The sequence below is a fragment of the Crotalus tigris genome, unplaced genomic scaffold (genome assembly GCF_016545835.1).
Source record: "Crotalus tigris isolate CLP2741 ecotype Arizona unplaced genomic scaffold, ASM1654583v1 scf7180000018371.15429387391:27106975, whole genome shotgun sequence".
Taxonomy (NCBI): Eukaryota; Metazoa; Chordata; class Lepidosauria; order Squamata; family Viperidae; genus Crotalus; species Crotalus tigris.
Window position 1 is genome coordinate 3,278,008 of NW_024096970.1, and position 21,149 is coordinate 3,299,156.

General features: G+C 37.7%; 1 protein-coding gene across 1 annotated transcript in view; it reads right to left on the reverse strand.

Moving 5' to 3' along the window:
• OSTM1 (osteoclastogenesis associated transmembrane protein 1) overlaps positions 1-17,167 on the reverse strand; it is a 68,014-nt gene extending 50,847 nt beyond the window's left edge. Inside the window, exons 1-3 of the mRNA XM_039351943.1 lie at positions 17,105-17,167; positions 12,676-12,767; positions 8,868-9,073 (exon numbers count right to left, since the gene is read on the reverse strand). Coding sequence (XP_039207877.1) covers positions 8,868-9,073; positions 12,676-12,767; positions 17,105-17,167 — 361 coding nt within the window. The remainder of the gene's footprint in view (positions 1-8,867; positions 9,074-12,675; positions 12,768-17,104) is intronic.
• Positions 17,168-21,149: the final 3,982 nt, after the last annotated feature.

Below are 21,149 nucleotides of genomic sequence, written 5' to 3' on the forward strand. Positions count from 1 at the left end.
ATTGGAAACTCTTACCTTATCAATCAGTTAATCTAACATTAATATTTGAAAATGATGGAGTGAGACTAAATTATTATTATTATTAATGAATAATCACAAAATGCTTTGAAAATGTTCATTGAACAAAAGAAAAACAGTAAAATAACAGCAACATAATAAATAAAGAAAATAAAAAACAACAGAACCAGTGTGTTGATGATTTTAAAGGACTGTCTTGAAAACAATATTCCAGAATTGAATTAAAGGAGCTCAGAACAGAAAACTGAGCGACACAGACTATATTACCAAAAACCAGGGCTCCTTACATCCCGGAACAGCTAGTTTTCCTTCAGACATGAGGTTCAATAAAGATTACATCATGGAGAAGGTATGCCATGTAGCCTGAGAATCAAAGCATCACAATTGGAGGCTGTTTCACTGTAATGTCACTGAAACACATATTTCTGGAACCTACCCTGTTCCCCTTTGCATTCCTCATTTTTCTTCTCTTTACTAGTGCACCATCCTCAGATCATCTGCGTTTCCTATCATTAAAGGCAGCTTTATTGGGGAGAAGAAAATCTGATCAAAACTGTCGACCGCCAACTGCCAATTTTCAATGGATTCAATAAAGGCCACCTTAACGATTTCCCTAATTAATAGATGACATTTTAGGCTGGAGGAAAGGCAATGTATTCTACTCTGCCTTAGTCTTTGTTAGCCTTCTAATTAACTTTCGTAGGTCACCCAGGTCTCCCCAAACCTAAAAGTGAAGAGGTCCATTGTGTTAGCAGCAGTAAACTTACTTTTTTCTGCCTGGGTACTTAGAAGTTTGTGCATGAAGAGGAGACAATTACAGACAGAGAAAAATCACCCCATTTAAAGTCTTTGTAAGTACAGAGAGTACAAAGATCTCTTACTTAGAAAATAATTTAAATATCTTCTTATAGCAACATTTCCACACATAATAAAATGAACTAGCAACATGCATGTAAATCTATATGAATTTTTCCAATTTCTTTGGTAGATGTGAACTACTCAGTGAAAAATTTTGGCTTAAAAACAATGTTGTTATCTCAGCTGCTAGTGGCATAATAGTTATAATTAAACATTCATATTCAATACACATAGTGCAATTCATTGCTTAGTACAATTTTATTGAAGGCTGAATGTAGCCTCTTACTTCTGGTGGAAGATAGATAGATGATAGATAGATAGATAGATAGATAGATAGATAGATAGATAGATAGATGGGTGGGTGGGTGGGTGGGTGGGTGGGTGGGTGGGTGGGTGGGTGGGTGGGTGGGTGGGTGGATGGATGGATGGATGGATGGATGGATGGATGGATGGATGGAGAGACAGACAGAGACAACAGAGATAGGTAAAATATTTTTCCTCTAAATATGATTTTAAAAATATAAAAAAACATATTAAGCTGCATGATACATTTCTCCACAGTAAATATATTCAGTGAATTTTGTTCACATTTGCATATCTATATTCTGCATCATTATCAGTCATAATGATGATGTAAATGTTACATTCCTATAAACTCTATAATGCCATTAAAACTTTTTATGTAAAGAACTGATGAACCAGTTAAGCCAGCATATAGTTGAAATTTATAATGTCAAACAACTGTACTGCACTTAACTGCTGTTGATTAATGGATGAGGCAATCAGTACAGCATAATGATGTGATTCTTAGTGAGGGAATCTCTAATTCAAATCCCCACTCAGCTTCAGAATGGACTTCGCTAGACTCTTTCACATTCTAGCTTGTTTAATCTGTTCTACATGCTTGTTGTGAAGATTACAGATACAGATTTTTTGCTAACCAGTCTCCCTGTGAGAAAAGCAAGATAAATATTTGTACTTTCATCTGCTTTTCTGTGATGGTGCTTGGCATTTTTGTTTTTAACCTATACACTACCCAAAGAGAGTCAGCAGGTGGCAGCACCTGGCTAACTCGTCTGGCTCTGAAGCTAAGCAGAGTAAAGCATGGTTAAAATTTGGATGGGAATACCTAGCTTTCTATATTCGTATTTGATCCCAAGATAATTATTTCTGGTAGCATTTAGATGTGATGCAAAATGGAAAAAGCAAGTGGAAGCTCACTTTGCAGAATTGTATCCATCATACTGGCTTACCGGAAGAGTCATGAGCCCAGCGTGAGGTCCATAATGTATCACTGTCATTCCAGAGTCCACTTGCTCAGCAGTCCTGAGGTCCAGTTAGCTGGGGTTCTGTAAAAACAAAGTGCCATATTTAGCATGAACTGAAGGGTAGGGCTTAAGTCTTCTCAACTTGCATGTAGGCAAAAAAACAAAAACATATCTTCTACATATCATATCATTACACATGGCTCACCTGATTCTTAGAGGCTACAGATCTTGGCCAGATATGAAGAGAAATGAATAACCATGTTTTTGATTATTGACCCTAACTATATAGCTAACTAGGTCTATTTGTGAACAGCTAACAATCTCACTCCCAGAGAACATCCTTTCATAAAGGTTACCTTCACTTCAAATGTTTGTTATTGTGATTGAAGTATTATGTGGAAAAGCAAAATTATACTAATTCTGAAATAAACGATGGCTTGATAAATTTTCTAGGAATTTAAAAATTAAAAAATTTTCAACACTTTTTACTCCAATGTTCTTCACATATTTCTTGTACCTGAGCAATTTTGCTTTGCTCTCTCAATCTTTTTCCTATACTCTTAGGGCTACTATCTCCTATTAGCCGCTCTTCTCCTCTCCTCTCGTGGTGAATTTGTTCCTGGTCTCTTGAACTCATTTCTGTGTCTCTGATGTTCCTCCTGTTGAGTTTCAGACACTTCAACAGAGATGCTCTTACTACAATCACTAATGACCTTTTTCAGACGGGTCAAACAGCTACTTTCCCAACCTCTTTCTCCCTGAACTTTCCTCCCCCTGTGAAACCAATGATAAATCTCACTCTATAAGCAGCCTTTAGCTCCTTCAAGTTGTCCTGAAAAATTGCTAGGGGCGGCTCACCTACAAATTATGGTGGCTGAAGCATGATAATAACAATCATAACAGCACTGGAGCAATAATATTATAAATATAATATGTCTGTCCTCTGAAGCTCCAATCGTGCATAATGTAAGGCAATGCAACTGAAAACTAAAATCCAAATACCCCATTTCTCCCATATTTCTTGCTGATATATTAAGTGTTTCAAACTTGTTTGTTAATTTTATTTATTTGCTTATCATATGCATATGGCCACCTATTCCACAAAACATTACTCTGGATAGCTCGCAATAAGAAACCATAAAATGGCAGTATTAAAAAAAACATTCTACAATTAAAATATCAATATTATTATTAAAATATATCTAATCTAATCTACGCTACAACAATGGAGCTTAAAACTGCAACCAATGCAAATGTAGGTAATCTTCAGACTATGACCCTTCATTCAGCAACTGTTCAAAATTATGATGGCATTCGACAAGAGGGACCCACCACCTTTGAGAAGTTGCAAAGTTGCGGCCATCACGGGGCTGTCCCGCTCATGATTGTGATTCATACACTTGGCAACCAGCTCACAATTACAACGGTTGCAGTCACGTCATTGCCATTTGTGACCTTTCCTGCCAGTTTCCCACAAGCAAAGTCAATGGGAAAGCTGGCAGGAGGTCGCAAGTCATCCCTGCCAATTTTCACCCATCCATCTACCCATGTTCTGTAATGCCTGCCCGCGGCACCTGCCTGCCCATAACTCTCCCTTGCAGCTATCATTCGCTGGCCTGCTGGCCTGGGAATCCCGCCTCTTCCTGCTTAACGACCCACATGATCCTGGAATTATGAAAGCAACTGGGGCTGCTAGGATTGCTGTTGCTAAGCAACGTGGGCCATGTCATTGCACTGTATGACCACATCATTTAGTGACAGAAATTCCAGTCCCAATTCTGTTAAGACATTACTACAGTTGCTAATATCCAAAATATGGAGTGGATAAGTAACTTGTCCTTTACTTCTAGCGGTTCAGGCACAAGGCTAGAATGCAGGAGACCATGTGTTCAAGTCCTGTCTTAGCTATGAAAGACAACTGGATGACCTCTGGGCCAGTCACTCTTTCTCAGTCCAATCTACCTCACAGGGTGGTTGTCATGGGGAACATAGGAGAAGGAAGGTGTGTTGGATATGTTGGCTGCCTAGTGTTATTTGTAAAAATAATAAAGGCAGGATACATTGACTCTTGATGGCGCAGTGATTAGGATGCAGTTTTGCAGGCTAATTCTGCCCACAGTCTGGATTTGGATTCTGATGGGGCTTGAGGTTGACTCAGTTTTCCATCCTTCCAAAGTCGGTAAAATGGGACTCAGATTGTTGGGGGCAATATGCTAACATTGTAAACTGCTCAGAAAGTCCTGTAAAGCACTATGAAGCAGTTTATTTATAAGTCTAAGTGATAGTGTTATTGATATTGCTATTCAAACAAACAAACATACTTGGCATTCTAATTACATCAATATTGACCCAGTCCTTGGAATCATAGCAAGATTCCTTCTAATATATCCACATAATGTACCATTCCCAATGGTAGGAAAAACAGGAACATTAACAAGTAGAAGAGCAAAACGGAAGGGTCATTCCACCAGCCTCTGTTCATTTAATTCCAGCCATCACTTTTATCAATCTCACATCTTACTCCAAAGGAAATATGACTTTTTACTGCAAATAAAAAGGTTGTTCAGCTCTGGGTCTGAGGGCTTTAAATCATTGCTAGTATCTTTAACCCAGTCTTGAGGCATACCAGGAATCAGTCAATTCCTTTAAAATATGAAGTGTATTACAGTAATCTTTATGGGAAGTAATTATTTTGGACAGGTATCTCTTTCCTAAAAATATACATAGTCTGTAGGCCAGCTGAGCATTTTGGAGTATATAGGCTACTTGAGCTGTCCACTTTTAAGATTATTTTTTATTCTTGAGGTCATTATATTTATAATAAGGAGGCCACCAGAAAACAGAGCAAAGGCAAAAATAATGTACTGATCTCTCTCTCTTTCTCTTTCTCTTTCTCTTTCTCTGTCTCTCCCTGTGTGTGTATGTTTCTGTGAATATATAATCACAAAGCAAGACAATGTAGGAATTAAAAACAAAGTTAACTTAAAAGGCAGCCAGGTTCTAGCACAGTTTCATTCTTGCAAATGTCTGGATTAAAAAACATATCTTAATTTGTTGTTTGAAATTCAGTGACAGAGGGAGATTTCTTGGAGATTTCCACAGCAGAGTCTCCACTGTCAAAAAGATTCTAGTCCAAGTCAATGCTGAGCAGAATTTCCCCAACCAATCTTAAGACAAAGGTTGGTTATAGAGGAAGCATTTTTGAAAACTTGGATCAAGATGCGCAGGGTCTTTGAATACAACCCATATATAATACAGATAATCCTCATTTAGCAACCATTACTGGGAACAAAACTGGGCCGTTGAAGGAAACAATCACTAAACAAAGCAGCAACTGTGCTTACGATCTTACTTCAGCTTTCCGTTGCTTTACAGACTTGCAAAGGTTGTAAATGTAAGGGCTGGTCATAAAGTTTTTAAGAAGAAACTGGACAGCCATTTGTCCGAAATGGTATAGGGTTTCCTGCCTGAGCACGGGGTTGGACTACATGACCTCCAAGGTCCCTTCCAACTTTATCATTATTATTATTATTATTATTGTTATATTTTCATCACCAACCTAATTGTGAACAGTGGCTAAATGAGGCAGCCACTAAACAAGGACTATCTGTAAGAGAAAAGGCACCCTCAAGGTCAAACCAAGTGATGCTCTAAGGTACTTCAATTCTGAGGTGACTCACGCCTGGGGATGAATAGCAACGTTTATCTAAAAAGAAAAATGTGGATTCCAAATATATATTAAGCAATATTTTGCATATGTATTTATCTATCAAATTTCTATTTAAAGAAGTCATACATGAAACTGAATCAGATTTATATTTAAATCTATCAAATTTCTATTTAAAGAAGTCATACGTGAAACAGAATCAGATTTATATTTTTTATTATTTACCTCACATACATTCATTCAGTATACATAAGGAGACTAAAGAAAACTGTTAAATTATCAAATCTGCATGGGAGGCTATGGATAGAGAGGAAACCAAGTCAACTTTTGTAAAAATATGACCAAGCAATGTTTAATTCTTTCATATGCTAAGGAAATAGGATGCATTTATTACCATCTTCCAATAAAATTCAAGGTTCTGCAAGCACAGAATAGTTTTTTTTCTTTTTTCTTTTTATGTGATTTGTAAAAATCAAAGTTTTTAAAGATCTAATTTACATGATAAAATAAAGAATCAGTTATTATACAATCATAGTAAGGGCGGAATTAAATAATTAAGTGGTAGACACACAAAAAACCCTATTCTAAAATTTGCCTCTTGAAAAACTGCAGGAAACCAAAATCCACAGGAAACTAGGCACATTTGATTTCTCTGTTTTCTCTTTTAATTACCACTGCTTAACTCATTCATTTTCTTTAAGAGATAAAGTTCTTTTGGGTTTCAGAATGAAGAAATAACAACAGCAACAACTCCCCCCCCCTCCCCAGGGAGGCTCTATCTTGATGTAGATGCTTGTGTGCTCTGAGGAATATGAGAGCTGTGCCAGAATTCAGTCATTTTGAACTGGTTTCATCAGAGGAGTCAGACAAAGAGTGTCTCTCCCATACGCAATATAACTTAGAGCAGAGGTCTTCAAATTTGGCCCTTTTATGACTTATGGACTTCAACTCCCAGAATTCCTCAGCCATTCATGCACACTGGCTGAGGAATTCTGTGAGTTGAAGTCCATAAGTCATAAAAGGGCCAAGTTTGAAGAACCCTGACTTAGAGAATCCTATTGGATGATTGCCCAGGTCAACAGACCGTGGTAGACCATGCTAGATGTTGGAGTTCCTGGATCTGATGACAAGTTGGGTACAGGGCTTGGGAGTGTTGACTGAACAACCCAAATTTATGGGGGGAGGGAATTGCTTATTCATTAAAAATATTTTATTTTGTAGATTTTTTTTACATTTTAATGTTATAATTTTAGAATTGTAAGCTGCCCAAAGTCACTTGGTTGAGTTGGATGGCTATAGAAATTGAATAAATAAATAGCTGAATAAATAAAATACAGAGCCTGAAAAAAAGAAATTATGATTTGCTATTATAAATGAAGTCCAATGAGAAGAGGATATCTGAAAACAATGGAAAGAACAACATCTAAAATCAAAAGTAACAGAACAGAGGCTAGCAGATCAATATTGATTCATTATCCAAAACAAAGTAATCACAAGAGTAGAATTGGAAGAATTGCAAAGATCTACTTTGGGCAAAGGAATTAAAATGTTGCTAGAAGTAGCTTAGACAGTAGAGAAAAACTAGAGGGAGTTGGCAGTAAAGGTAGTAGAGGAAGCCAGCATTGTCACTAAATCATTCTCATTCTCAAACCAGGCACCCTTTTCTCTGTCTTCTCCTCAAAAACAACAAAGTTCTGTGACTGAAAAACAAGAGGAATTGAAATAATGAATAACTCGGCATCTAGAACAGCACAAGAATGGCAGAATAAGGTTGTCTACATTGAAGCTTGTTACAAAAAAATCAGCCAGCACAGGTATTACGCCAATACTGTGATACTGAATATAATACCAGCTCACTGCAAGAAACCAACCAACTGATGTATAGCACAGCTGCAGTTGTAATTGAATACCTTGGATGCAAAACCAACAAAAAAAGCCAAACTGCGCATTGCCAAAATAGATCAGATTGTAAAATAAGATCAACATGCTAAGATCAGATGCAAGCAAGCTATAATAAATGAAAGAAAAGAAGCTGAAGAATGAGAAGACCAATAAATACCTGATCAAGAAATATCACTATTGCAAGGAAGATCAAGGAAGTACTAGAAATGATAAAGCAGCAGAATACAGCCATGAAAATCAGTAGATATGGGGTTTGAATTGCATTCTACAGAAAATGTTTCTACCAATCCATCAATGGAAATACTGCAATGAACCAGCCGACACCTGACAAAGAAGAAATAGTGCTGTTCTGGATGCAGCTATAGGACAATCCAAAGAAATACAACAAGAATGCAGCTTGGATAAAAGAGGTGGATAAGAATAAAAATGAAGCTGAAATGAGAAATCTTGTAATAACAGCAGAAATGGAGAAAAGAGCAAGGAAGATCAGGAACTATCACTACCAGGTGAAAAAGAACTGCATCGGTTTTTGGTTGACTAGTTTACATCCACTCATTGCCAAGCAATTTAACAACTTACTTGAAGTTCGATTAACATCTGGCAAAACCTACCTGATAATGAAGGATTCCCCCCCCCCCCAAAAAAAGGAACAGCACAAGGCAATTACAAGCCTATTATCTGCTTATCAACTTTCACATTGCTAACTGGTGTGGTAATTGATGCTATGCAGCTGAAAACAAGCTCTTTCCATCTAAATAGAAAACAGCAAAAGAAGAAAAAGGTCAGCTGCTAATTGACAAAATGATTTTGGAAGACTACAAGAGAAGAAAGACAAACTTGAATGTAGCTTGGATAGTTTACAAGAAGGCATTTAGTTCCCTGTCACGTGATTGGATAATGAAGTGCCTAGAAATAACAGGAATAAGTAGAAACAGAAACTTTGTGCAAAGATCCATGGCACAATGGAAGATACAGTTGCTGATCTATGCTGATAGATTGGGAGAGGTTAATATCAAGAGAGGATATTTCAAGGAGGCTCCCTCTGATGACTAGTGTTTGTCATTGCATTGATTCCACTGTCAACAATACTGAACATGTCAGGTCATGACTACCAAAATTCAAAAACATCTGCCGGGCTGTCCCATCTCCTTTACCTGGACAATCTGAAGCTGTATGGAAAAACTCCATCTGAAATGGATATTGCAGCTGAATTTGGACTGTGCCACCTTTACCATCAACAGGGGAAATATAGTAAAGATTGAAGGAATCAAGATGGACTGTGGAAATAACATCAAGAGTCTGCATGAAGACAATCAGTACAAATATCCTGGCATCCTTTAAACTGAAAACATTAAGCACACTGAAATCAAGAAGAAGGTTAGAATCATGAGAGTGAAGAAGTCTTAAAGTCCATACTCAGTAGCAGAAATACCATTAAGGCAATTAAAACCTGGGAAATTAGATATACAGTCATTAGATATACAACTGGAATAAGGGACTGGAGTCAAGCTGAAGTAGAAACCTTGGACAGGAAAACCACTAAAATAATGACATTGAATCATGCCTTTCATCCATATACTGATGTTGACAGACTCTATTTACCAAGGAGCATAGGTGGTTGTGGAAAGTTATAGTAGTTGAAGATAGTTGAAGAAGAAAAAAAGACATTAGAAGAATATTTGAAGGACAGTGAAGAAGGTGCACTGGAGCTAGTATACCAGGAAGGCTTACTGAGTACTGAAGAGAGCAAACTGGCCTACAAGAAAGAGCAAAATAAGCATAGAAGAAAGACGTGGCAAGGCAAAGGCATGAGAAATACATAAAAACACTAGCTGGACAAGCAGATAAGAAGACTTGACAATAATAAAGACCAGGAAATTCGAAGAAAAGACAGAGGAGTTAATTCTGGCTGCACAAGATCAAGCCTTAAGAACAAATGCATACAAAGCCAGAACTGAGAAGACAGCAACAGATAACAAATGATGTACTTGCAAAAAAAAGAAGGCTGAAGCAACAGCAGACCACCTAGTTAGTTGCTGCAAGAAGATTGCAAAGACTGACTACAAACAATGGCATGACAAAGTAGCAACAATGGTGCATTGAAATATCTGCAAGAAATATCATTTGCCTATAAGCAAGAACTGATGAGACCACATAATAGACACAGTAATAGAACTGAAGAAGCTAAAGTGCTCTGGGACTTTACAATTCAAAAAGACAAGCACTTGCCACATAACATCCCAGACTTAATTGTCGATAAGAAAAACAAAAAAACCCCTCTGGATACTGGATGTTACAGTACCTGGAGACAGCAGAACAGAAGAGGTAAAATCAGAAAAAATCATAAAATACAAATACCTGCAAATAGAAGTGGAACAACTATGGCAAAAAAAAGTATCAATAGTGATAGGCACCTTGGGTGGAATCCCAAAATATCTGGAGCACTGGCATTGACAAAATCACCACCAGTCAATTGCAAAGGCAGCTTTTACTTGGGACAGCTTACATTCTGTCACTATACCTTTAACAACATCTGCCTACCCCAGGTCCTTGCAAATGACTCCATAGATAGATACAAATACAGATCCAGTCTAAACATCTGGTTGATTATGTGACCAATCATAATAGTAACGGTAAAAGTAGTGTAGAAGCACATATCTGTACCTATGTTATGTATCACATAGTTATATCAACATACAATAGAATTTAAAACTAATATCCAAACTAAGTAAAAGGCATTGTAAACAGGAAGGCACTATCTTTTTCACAGAAGCCTGGCTGGCAGACTCTGAGATAGAAGGCATTGGTTATGCCTTATGTAGCCATCATATTCTGAATAGAAAATCTAAGGAGCATCCTTTATAATAACAGGCATCTACAGTAATCCTATATGGATCACTAGACAGCAAGGTTCTCTCTGAAAATCTTATTAAAATAAAAGAAGCATTTAGTGCCCATCAAAGCATTGTTAAAAGACTCCCAGAAATGATCCTACCATAAAGAGTTCTCACCACCCTTCCTAAACTGTAAACCCTGTTAAATTCAGTGGGATTTATTTCTGATTATAAATGGACTATGCCCATCCATCCCACAGCTTTCCGGCTGTTCTCTTGCCCTTTGTATTATCCAGGTGGGATCCCAGGTTTAACTTATGTAACTCAAGGATTGCTCCCTACACACCAAACCAGCACAGTCACTTGCTTTTACTTTACTTTTGGTCTCTCAGCCCCGCTCTTAACTTTTGTTTCCTTTGAGACATAACTTTAAAGCATGAGAGCGACAGCCAGGGAGAGCATGACGTCCTCTAATCCAACAAGTCACCTTCCCCAGCTCAAACACCAAGCGATTCCCCCCCCCTTTCTTTCTCCCCAGCCTTATAAGAAAGAAATTGACTTTTGTTTGGAGTTTGTGAAAAGTGGGACTCGGGGCCCAGTCAATGGGGCTCCCCGCGGTGCTCTCTGAGTGGAGCTATCTCGAACCAGTCAGCCACGGCACCAATTAATCCGCCCTTTGTCAGAGGCCCAGCCCCAGCCCCAGCCGCAGCAGAGGCAACAGCAACACATTTGGCCATTGTTCAGGACTTCATGCGATGGGATTTGTCCTTTCAAAGAGCCAGTTTTGTCCCAAAGAGTTCGAGCGGAAGTTTCTCACTGACAATTTGCCCCAAATAGATAGATTAGTCAGCAGCAACTTTTTGTTTTGTTCTGGGGTTTTTTTTTTAGTGCGGCATTATTATTATTATTATTATTATTATTATTATTATTATTATTATTATTATTATTATTTTAAAGATGTCTCTATCTTCCTCTCTTTGTATGCTAGCCAGGGTTAAGCAGCGCCTAAAATCATGTTGGCTGTGGAGGAAAAGTAGAGCTCTGTAGGATAGTGGAGCCTGCTCTCCATCTCCAGGCAGGTGTGCCAGGCAAGCTGCTGGGGAAAGCTATTTTGACTTCTGAAACCTGCAGGCAGGGGAGGGCAGAGAGATTGACAGTCTTTACATGTAATTGTCATGATTACCACACTGCCTTACAATAGGCTTGACAGATTGGGAGGGTGGGAAATGACACACAAATGATCCCTGATGCAATCCAGTGCTCGTAGGGAGGCTATACTTCACAAGAATTATTGGGAGGGAGGAGAATGTTACTTCTCTAAATGGCATTTATGTAGTCAGCTAACCCATGATTGCATAGGGATTATGTTTGGAAAATATACTCAGCATAAAACAAGGAGATTCCTGATAGTTTTGGAGCTGCGTGGGAAGGGGGGACATGCCAAAATATTTATTTCTTTTATTTGTTATTTCCTGCTTTTGTTCAGAAGAAGTCAGGGGAATTTACATGGGATTACCTTCCTTTTTACCCTGCAAAAACAGCTCTGCCAAATGTTAGGCTAAGATGGAGTGTGATTGGCCCAAAGTCACCGGTGAGTTTGGAAAAGGGTGGACTTGAACTGGGCCTCCCCAGTCTTAGTCCAACACCTTAATCCCTGCAGCACACTAGCAATGGAGTGGGGGGGGGCTTGCTAATGATCCGAGAGTTCCTCAGTTTGGACATGCACATAAAGGTCCATGTCCAATGCCTCTTACTTATTTTCAAACTGCAAACATAAAACGCCTGACCTGTAAACGTTTAACCTAGGTAATCTGGGAATTACAAATAGAAACAAATTACAAACAGAAATTGAAACTCAGATACCCAGTTTGTTCATTTATCTGTTGATTCAGTTTGTAGGGCCACTCATCTCAACACATTTTCCACCGTTTGTAAAGAACAAGAGTTAAAAAATGTGAATATGTTTCATCATAATACACAGAAGCCTGTCAGGAGTTCAGTTTCAAAGTCAGGAGTGTGGAGAACTTGACAGTGTCTATATATATGATGATAACTATAGTATAGATCAATAAAATCTGTAGTGATATGGGATACTTTTCCCTGCTGAAGTCTTTGGTGCACCATATACTGTTCTACTGGTGTTGTAGCATCTGCTTCCAGGAGGCTAAACCAAATGTATTTCTGCATCATGTTCACATCTGCATACAGAGGGGAGGAAACCTGAAAGGCAAAAAGACCTGGTGTTTAACCATGAGGTGATTGGATACTTAAGTGTCATATAGAGCAGAACCCCAGGAGGTCTTTGACAAGTATTCCCTAGTTCAAGCCACTTATTGTCAATGGTGTTATATGCAAAGTATCAGCAATATTTAAACAACTATTGGAGTAGGTTAAATACCAATACTAGAAAAATGCATGCTAATCTGTGAGATGCCTTTGCAGTCATAGCTTTAGTCTTCAAACTCTGCTTCATTGCATCATAGTAATCCTTCACAAAAGATTATACTTAGAATTAAAGCAAAATGTTCATGACAACACGTGCCTCACTGAAAAGTACGAGTAGACATTCTAAGTTTAATCTACACTGGGGTTGAGAAAGGAATGAACCACAAATAGGCTTTCTTCCATAAGCTAAATAATGCTCTTCTCAATGACCAGAACATATGTGAACATTTTCTGAAGCCCTGAAGGAGAGCACATCCAGCCTTTGAGTAGTGGATGCTAGGCTTACTCCAAAGTGTAGATAGAACTAAGACAAAAAAGAGGTGAGGATAAAATAGAAACAAATGTGCTTTGAGTTAATTGAAACTTAATAAAATAAACATACTCCAAGGAACATGATTGCTCCTATTTAATAATCCCCTTCCGTCACATTAAAATTATCACTCAGTGGCAGTTTTTAGAAAGACTCTGAAATAGGACCCAAGACATGCCCTCTATTACGTCATTTTTCTGAATCCAGTATATACAACTGTTCTTTTTTATGAGCAGAAACACACACTAGATGGACTCCTCTAAGCCATTGGCTTAAATGTTCTGATTAAGCAGGATGTATGAATCAACCACAGACATGTTTGTTGATACCATAGCATAGGACTGTATCCCTGGAAAGAATTCACACACAGCCTTGGGCTTCATTCACTTCCCATAGATCTCCCAGTGTTGTATGGTATATTACTCTTTGGGAATTCCAAAGGCAAAAGCATTCTGTCTACATGATGTTACCTAGCTGGGTAATGAAATGTCTGCAAGCAAACCACCAGCTCAGAGAGCACTAACAACTCCACAGTTCAACCTTGAGTTACAAATATCTCTTCTATTAAAAGTAAACATGTGGATAGCAGCTGTGGAAGGCAGCCATATCAAACCAAGAAAAGATGTGGCTGCTTTAAAGAGTTATGGCAGCAGCTAGCTCAGTGTTTCTCAACCTTGACAATTTTAAGGCATGTGGACTTCAGCTCCCAGAATTCCACAGCCAGCATTGCTGGCTGTGGAATTCTGGGAGTTGAAGTCCACATGCCTTAAAATTGTCAAGGTTGAGAAACACTGAGCTAGATTGTGTCTTTGTGCATACCAGGCATCTTTTGGGAACTGAATCCAAAAAGTTGCACAGATCAACCAGCTATCAAATTACTTTAATTGCATGTACAAATAAAACTATTCCCTTTGTTTGCATTCTCAGCTCAGCTGTTTGAAAGCACCACGATGTAGAAGTTAAAGTCTCACTTTAGGATTGGAATGACCTCAGAATCCCTACATACATAAACCTCTATTCCATTGAGGGATATAAACAAGCGTTTTAAAAAAATCCTTCCAAAATACATCCAATAAGTAGGATTTACCCAAGAGAAAGATGATGCTGTACCTGTAATAGTTGGTTGATTTTCAATTTATTAATACTTTATATTTGATGGGATGGTATCTTTCATGGTATTAGCTTCATTTCTTGCTAATAATTATATTACAGAATTGTTTTCCAATTTACTGAAGAAAAGACGAGGACATCTGGGGAGACGGTTAGTTGCACACATGGCATTTGTTTTTCTAAAGGCAGATGCGATTATGGGGTGTTTCTGCAAGTGAACTACAGCTGAATTGTTGATATGGCTTCACCTTTGAATTAAAGCAGTACAAGAACTGGGTGATGATAGTTTTTGTTCGCGTAGGCCAGGGGTAGGCAACCTTGGCTCTTTTATGACTCATGGACTTCAACTCCCAGAAATCCTGAGTCAGCCATGCTGAGGGGAAAGGGAGAGGTTTCCAAGCTGAGCCACACTGGCTCAGGAATTCTGGGAGTTGAAGTCCACAACTCATAAAAGAGCCAAGGTTGCCTACCCCTGGCGTAGGCAGAGGTCTAAGCTCTGGACTTATTGCTCCCTATGATTCGCAGTGAAGATGTAGCACAGCATTAAAAAGTTTACCCTTCCAGATTGCAATTAAGCTGATTTATGGCTCAATTTTTTGCAGGCTGATTTTTTTAGGGTCCCCTCCCAAGGAAGCCTGTTTATGTAAATGTATGGCAAGTTTGATCAATTAGAAGCTATTTTATATTTAGTTTCTTTTTCTTGGTCTCCTTCCTCTTTGTTTTGTTCTGGAAAGTTCTTTTCCCTTTTCTGACCTTATCTGGCCTACCCCTGTTTGTGTTCAAGCTATCATGAGTTTGACCCTATGTAGTTTTGTCTTTTCAACCCATGATCCACTTACAGACTGAATCTGCCCAAGTAGGTAGAGCCAAAACTTTGTATTCTTTTTGTTTGGATTTTGGGAGGGTTTTATGGTGCCTTAATACATAAAAGGCAAGATGATATTGTTCAGAAACTCAACAATACTGTATGAGCTTTGACGTATGCGCCATGTACTTCCAAATGTAATTCCACACTGTAATTCCCAAATACTTTATTTCATCCTCAGATGTGAGTCTCTTCTTTTCCCTTTTCTTGATAAACTACATAATATTTTTGGCATTTTTAACTCATACTTTCATACAGTTGAATAACAGAAATGTAATCCCTGGATTTGGTAAATCTAAGACAATTCAGCTGAGCTGGGGGTGGGACCATTTGAAGAGAAAGCAAGTTAAAACCTCTCAGAGATCATAAGAAACTATATACTGGATCAGCCAGGTTTTGCTCAAATAACAGCTGAACAATATATACACCAACTCCGTAGTGTCATTAAATGCAGATTATTTTTTCTTCTTTTAATAATGTGTTTAATGCTATTGATTTAGTTCTATAAAATTTACAGTGTTTACGATTTTTTTCTATTTTACCTCATGTATGATAAATGTTTATTATGTTGCAATGTATGGGTTGCAGCAATAAATTATAATTGATTGATTTGCTGGATCAGATCAGGGATCCATCTTTTCCACCATTCTGTTTCCTACAGTGATCAGCTAAAGTCCTCCAGTGGTCCATGGAATTTAAAAGGAAACAATACTAGCAATAGTATTCTAAACTCTCCTCAAACAGGGATTCAGTCAACTTATTTTTATGTGCATGTAGCTATTCAGATGGGGGATGTGCGAATAAAAAGTGACGGAGTGCTCTTGACAGTCCTGTCTATGAGTAAGGCTGTCACATCCTTTATTTGAAAGCTCTTAATACTTGTTTCTGTTTTTCAAGAACAAAATCCAGAAAGATGAGTGTTTGTAGCTTCATACTGATCCCAGACAAAAGGAAATATTTGATGTATATGTATCCTGAATTTCAATTAAAAATGCAGTAAAATATATGAGTATAGGAAAGTCCACAAAGAAAAAAATACAACTAAGATCAAATCTTGTGAAGTAGCTTGAATCTTGTAAGTTATTTGTTAAATACAAATAGTAGGATGCAGACTTACTACTAAGTACATTTCACACAACAATAAAATGAAATGTCATTTAGCGAGATTAGTGAAAATGTTTAAAAATATGTCAAATAAGTGTTGGAAATGCAAACAAAAACCAGGTATTTACTACCATATCTGGTGGACATGCCCTAAAGCTAAAAGATTTTGGTCAAAAATACATTTATGGTTAAAGAAAATGACAAAAAAACATATAGATTTTAAGCCAGAATTATTTTTGTTAGGAATAATAGGAGCAAATTATGAGAAAGACTGTATATCCTTAATTTTACATGTATTAACTGCAGCAAGAATTGTATTTGCCCAATACTGGAAAAATGAAAATCTAGCAACGGAAGAAGAATTAAGAAAATCTTCGATTGTGCAGAAATGGACAGATTGACATTAAAGATAAAAGAGAAAGAAGACTCAGCATATTTTAGAACATGGGATCATTTTTATCAATGGCTAGAAAAATGAGTCAGAGAGAAAGGAATGTAATGTGTGACATTGAATATATATATTAGTAAGAAGATGACTATTGAGCGATTAATTAACATATCATTTATGATAATTAACTATTATTCATTGTTTTTTAAATACATGAACCCAGACAACATGCTGTTTGCTCCCAAATAAGCAAAGACCTACATGCAAACACCCGCGAATACCTCAGAAAACAAACATACATACATACATACATACATACATACATACATACATACTTTGGGACAGCCTATAAAGTGCAACATTACAGCAATTTCTACACTACTGAAAGATAAGGCCATTTTGGCACTAGTGATTTGTTATACTTTATAACTCCACTCAGCATTAATGTTGTAATCAAAAGATTGTCTTCACTGATGATGTATTGCATAACACTAGCTAGATGATTATATGAGATGTTATAAATCACTAATGCAAAAGAGCCCTTCCTATACTATAGTTCTGGATCCAGCGAATGGGTCCATTGAATAGATAGTGTCAGGCTTCAAAGGCGTGTATGTACAGTAGATCTCAACTCTTCAGATTCTTAACTCCCTTTTTTAGAAGTCGCCTTAATTGGCAGAAGATTGATAGAAACAATCTGGCAAGATTGGTCTTTTTACTGCAGACATTAATAATGTTATGAATTGTAAAGAGTAAGGAAAGTGACTCTGTTAGACTAGGCCAGATCTATTACCAAAGTGATGAAGAGAAAAAAAACTAACATAACTCCAAAACTAGCAGAAAGTACATGAAAGTAGCTCAGAAAAACACTTCCCAAATTTACATAGGTATAAGGAGGGGAAATCAGACTTGCAAGATTCTGTTACTGTAGCCGTTCTGTATAAAAGTAGCCTCAGTCTTTGATTCTTGGTCTTGTCCAGCTCAGTGCTGACATATATACAAATAAGATTTAGGTACAATAGGATGTAGAAATCAAAGCCTTTGTATAGGACTATGCTCCCAGATTTAAACCCTGGAATTTTTTCCTTTCACCTTTCTGAGCCTCTTTGCCATTCTCCTGATAGCCTTTAAACCAGTGGTTCTCAACCTTTTTAATGCCGCGACTCCCAACTGGTCGTAAGTCGAGGACTACTCAACCGGTTGTAAGTCGAGGACTACTCAACTGGTGCAGCATCGTTTGCAGAATGGGACTTTTGGCAGGCTCAACAGGACAGAGACAGCCTGGACAATTCCTAGTGGCTTTTGAAAGCCAATAGAATTAGACTCTATTCAAGAGAGTCTATTCTATTGGCTTTCAAAAGCCAATAGAATAAAAGGGAGTAGCACAACTAAGGAAAAGGGGGAAAAATGGTGGACTGCGTTGTTTGGCGACCCCCGTGAAATGGTCGTTCGACCCCAAATGGGGTCCCAACCCACAGGTTGAGAACCACTGCTTTAAACCTACCTGATCTGGGTTGATATATAATGGTTCCTTCTAATATAGGAACCATTGATTCCTACATTACTAGAGGCCTTCCAGAATTTGATGAATTATGGCCCCTTCACAGCTGAATTCAAATGCTTTCCAGCCATCCTTGAGTCGTTACAAAGTAATATTAGCACAGTTTTCTCCACTGGCTTTGTGGCCTACCCTTTCCAGAATATCCTTACATGTTAGGGAAAACTTCTTCCAATCAGGGTACTGTAGCATGACTAAAGGAGAGCTTGAATTCAGTACTGCCTGAGCTGTGTGGTGTTTTTTTTTCTTGCCTTTCTTCCCATCAATCCCTTGATCATTTCCCAAGTTGACTTTTTTTTTATTGAAAATTTTTATAAATTTTTACAAAAAAACAGAAAAAAATACAATTCAAAAACAAAAAACAACATATACAAAAAACTAAACATGACATCCCCTTCCCCATCCCCCCCCAAACACCCCCCTTCCCCCCCCCCTGAGCTTCCCAGAGCAGAATATAGGCTTAATTAAAAAGGAATTAAAAAAAATTATATATAAAAAAGAAAAAAAAATTAAGACTGAAATATATATATATATGTATATAGAGATAAGAATTATGAAAAAGCAATATAATATTTTTTTATATCCAATTTAAATTGTATAAATTCTATCCATTTATCCCAAACAGCAAGAAATTTCTCTTGCGTTTGTTCCTTTAAAAAAGCCAAAATCTTTGCCATTTCCGCCAGATAGGACACTTTGAAAAACCATTCCTGCAGTGTAGGCAAAGATTCCTTCTTCCAATATTGTCCTACTAACAGTCTTGCGGCTGTAATCAAATTTAACATCAATATAACCTCCTTTGTATCACAATCAGTGACTATACCCAACAAAAATAACTGCGGAGTAAATTTTACCCTCCTTCTGAAAATTCTCTGAATATTCCACCATATCTTAATCCAAAATGCTTTTATCTCTCTGCACGACCACCAAATGTGGTAATAGTTGGCATCCAAGCAACCACATCTCCAACATTTAGGCTGTAAGTCCGGGTACATGAAAGACATTTTTTGTGGGTCAAGGTGCCATCTATAAAACATTTTATAAAAATTCTCCCTTAAATTCTGTGCCTGTGTAAATTTGACATTTCTTACCCAAATGGTTTCCCATGTATCCAATGGGACTGGTTCACCAAAGTTTTGGGCCCATCTAATCATACAATCTTTAATTAATTCCGTTTCTGAGTCCAATTCGACTAGCACCCCATAAATTCTCTTAATATGGGCTTGTCTTTGATCCTTCACTTGCTTAATAAGATTTTCATCTTCTCTAAGAAAGCCCACCTTGCAATCCACCTTCCATCTATCTGCTAATTGCCTATATTGAAACCAAGAATAAATAATATTTTCTTGTGCTAGCTCCTCCCGTAATTTTAATTGCCAGTTTTGTCCATCCCATCCGAGTAGCTGTCTATAAGACACCATGTCCATTTTAACACCTCTTTTTATTCCTTCTATCGCATGCCAGGGTATAGCCCAGGGGTAGGCAACCCAACACACTCAAAGAGCCACTTGGACCCGTTTCCCACCAAAAACAAAACACTGGGAGCCGCAAAACCCTTTTGATATCTAAAAGGAAGATAACACTGCATATATCCTTTTTTACCTTACACACATACATGCGCGCGCGCACACACACACACACGCACACACACACACATAAAAAGGTAAAGGTAAAAAAGGATATATGCAGTGTTATCTTCATGACTCATGGACTTCAACTCCCAGAATTCCTGAGTCAGCATAGCTGGGTTAGCTAGCTCTCTCCTGCCCTTCCTGCTTCCTGCAGCAAAGGGAGGAGCCACGCCCAAAAAGATTTTCAGCTTGTCGGAGAAGACAGTGAGTCCACTCTCTTTTACACGTACACCCACACACATAAACACAAACACAGAGACAGAGAAGCAGGGAAGCGCAATTGCCTTTCTCTGTCTCTGTCTCTCTGCAAATGGCAGAGGAGGCTGGGAGCCACAGGGGAGGGCTCAAAGAGCCGCATGCGGCTCCGGAGCCACAGGTTGCCCACCTGTGGTCTAGCCCATAATGGTACTTTAAAATCACTTTTATAATATTTTCTCCAAATCCTAAGTAAAGAAATTCTTATAATGTGAGATTTAAAAGCCCAATCCACTTTTTTATTGAATATTAAATAGGCATGCCACCCATAAAGTAAGTCCCATCCCTCTAGATGGAGTATCTCGAGATTTGTCAAATTTACCCAGTCACTAATTAGTGTTAAAACCACCGCATCATAATATAATTTCAAATTCGGTACCTTGAGTCCACCTCTCTCACGGAAGTCTTTCATAATTTTAAACTTAACCCTTGGCTTTTTCCCTGCCCAAATAAATTTATTAACACCCTTCTGCCATTCACTTAGATTAGTCTCATTCTTCAAAATCGGTAACATTTGAAACAAAAAAAGAAACTTGGGTAGAATATTCATTTTTATCACTGCAATTCTTCCCATGAGAGATATTTGCAGCTTCTCCCAATTCTTCAAGTCTTTCTGTACACTAACCCACAACCTGTCATAATTATTTTTAAATAATTTTGCATTAGAAACAGATAGCATCACCCCCAAATATTTTACCTTATTAACAATTTCAAAAACCGTCAAGTTAGCCAAAGTCTGCTTCTCCTGAATAGTCATATTTTTAGGTAGGATTTTAGTCTTGTTAACATTAATCCTAAAACCCGAAACCAAACCATATTGATAAATTAACTGTAATAACTTTACTGCAGAACTAATAGGTTGCGACAAAGTAACCACCAAGTCATCTGCAAAGGCTCTTAACTTATATTCTTGTTTATTAGCTTCTACTCCTTTAA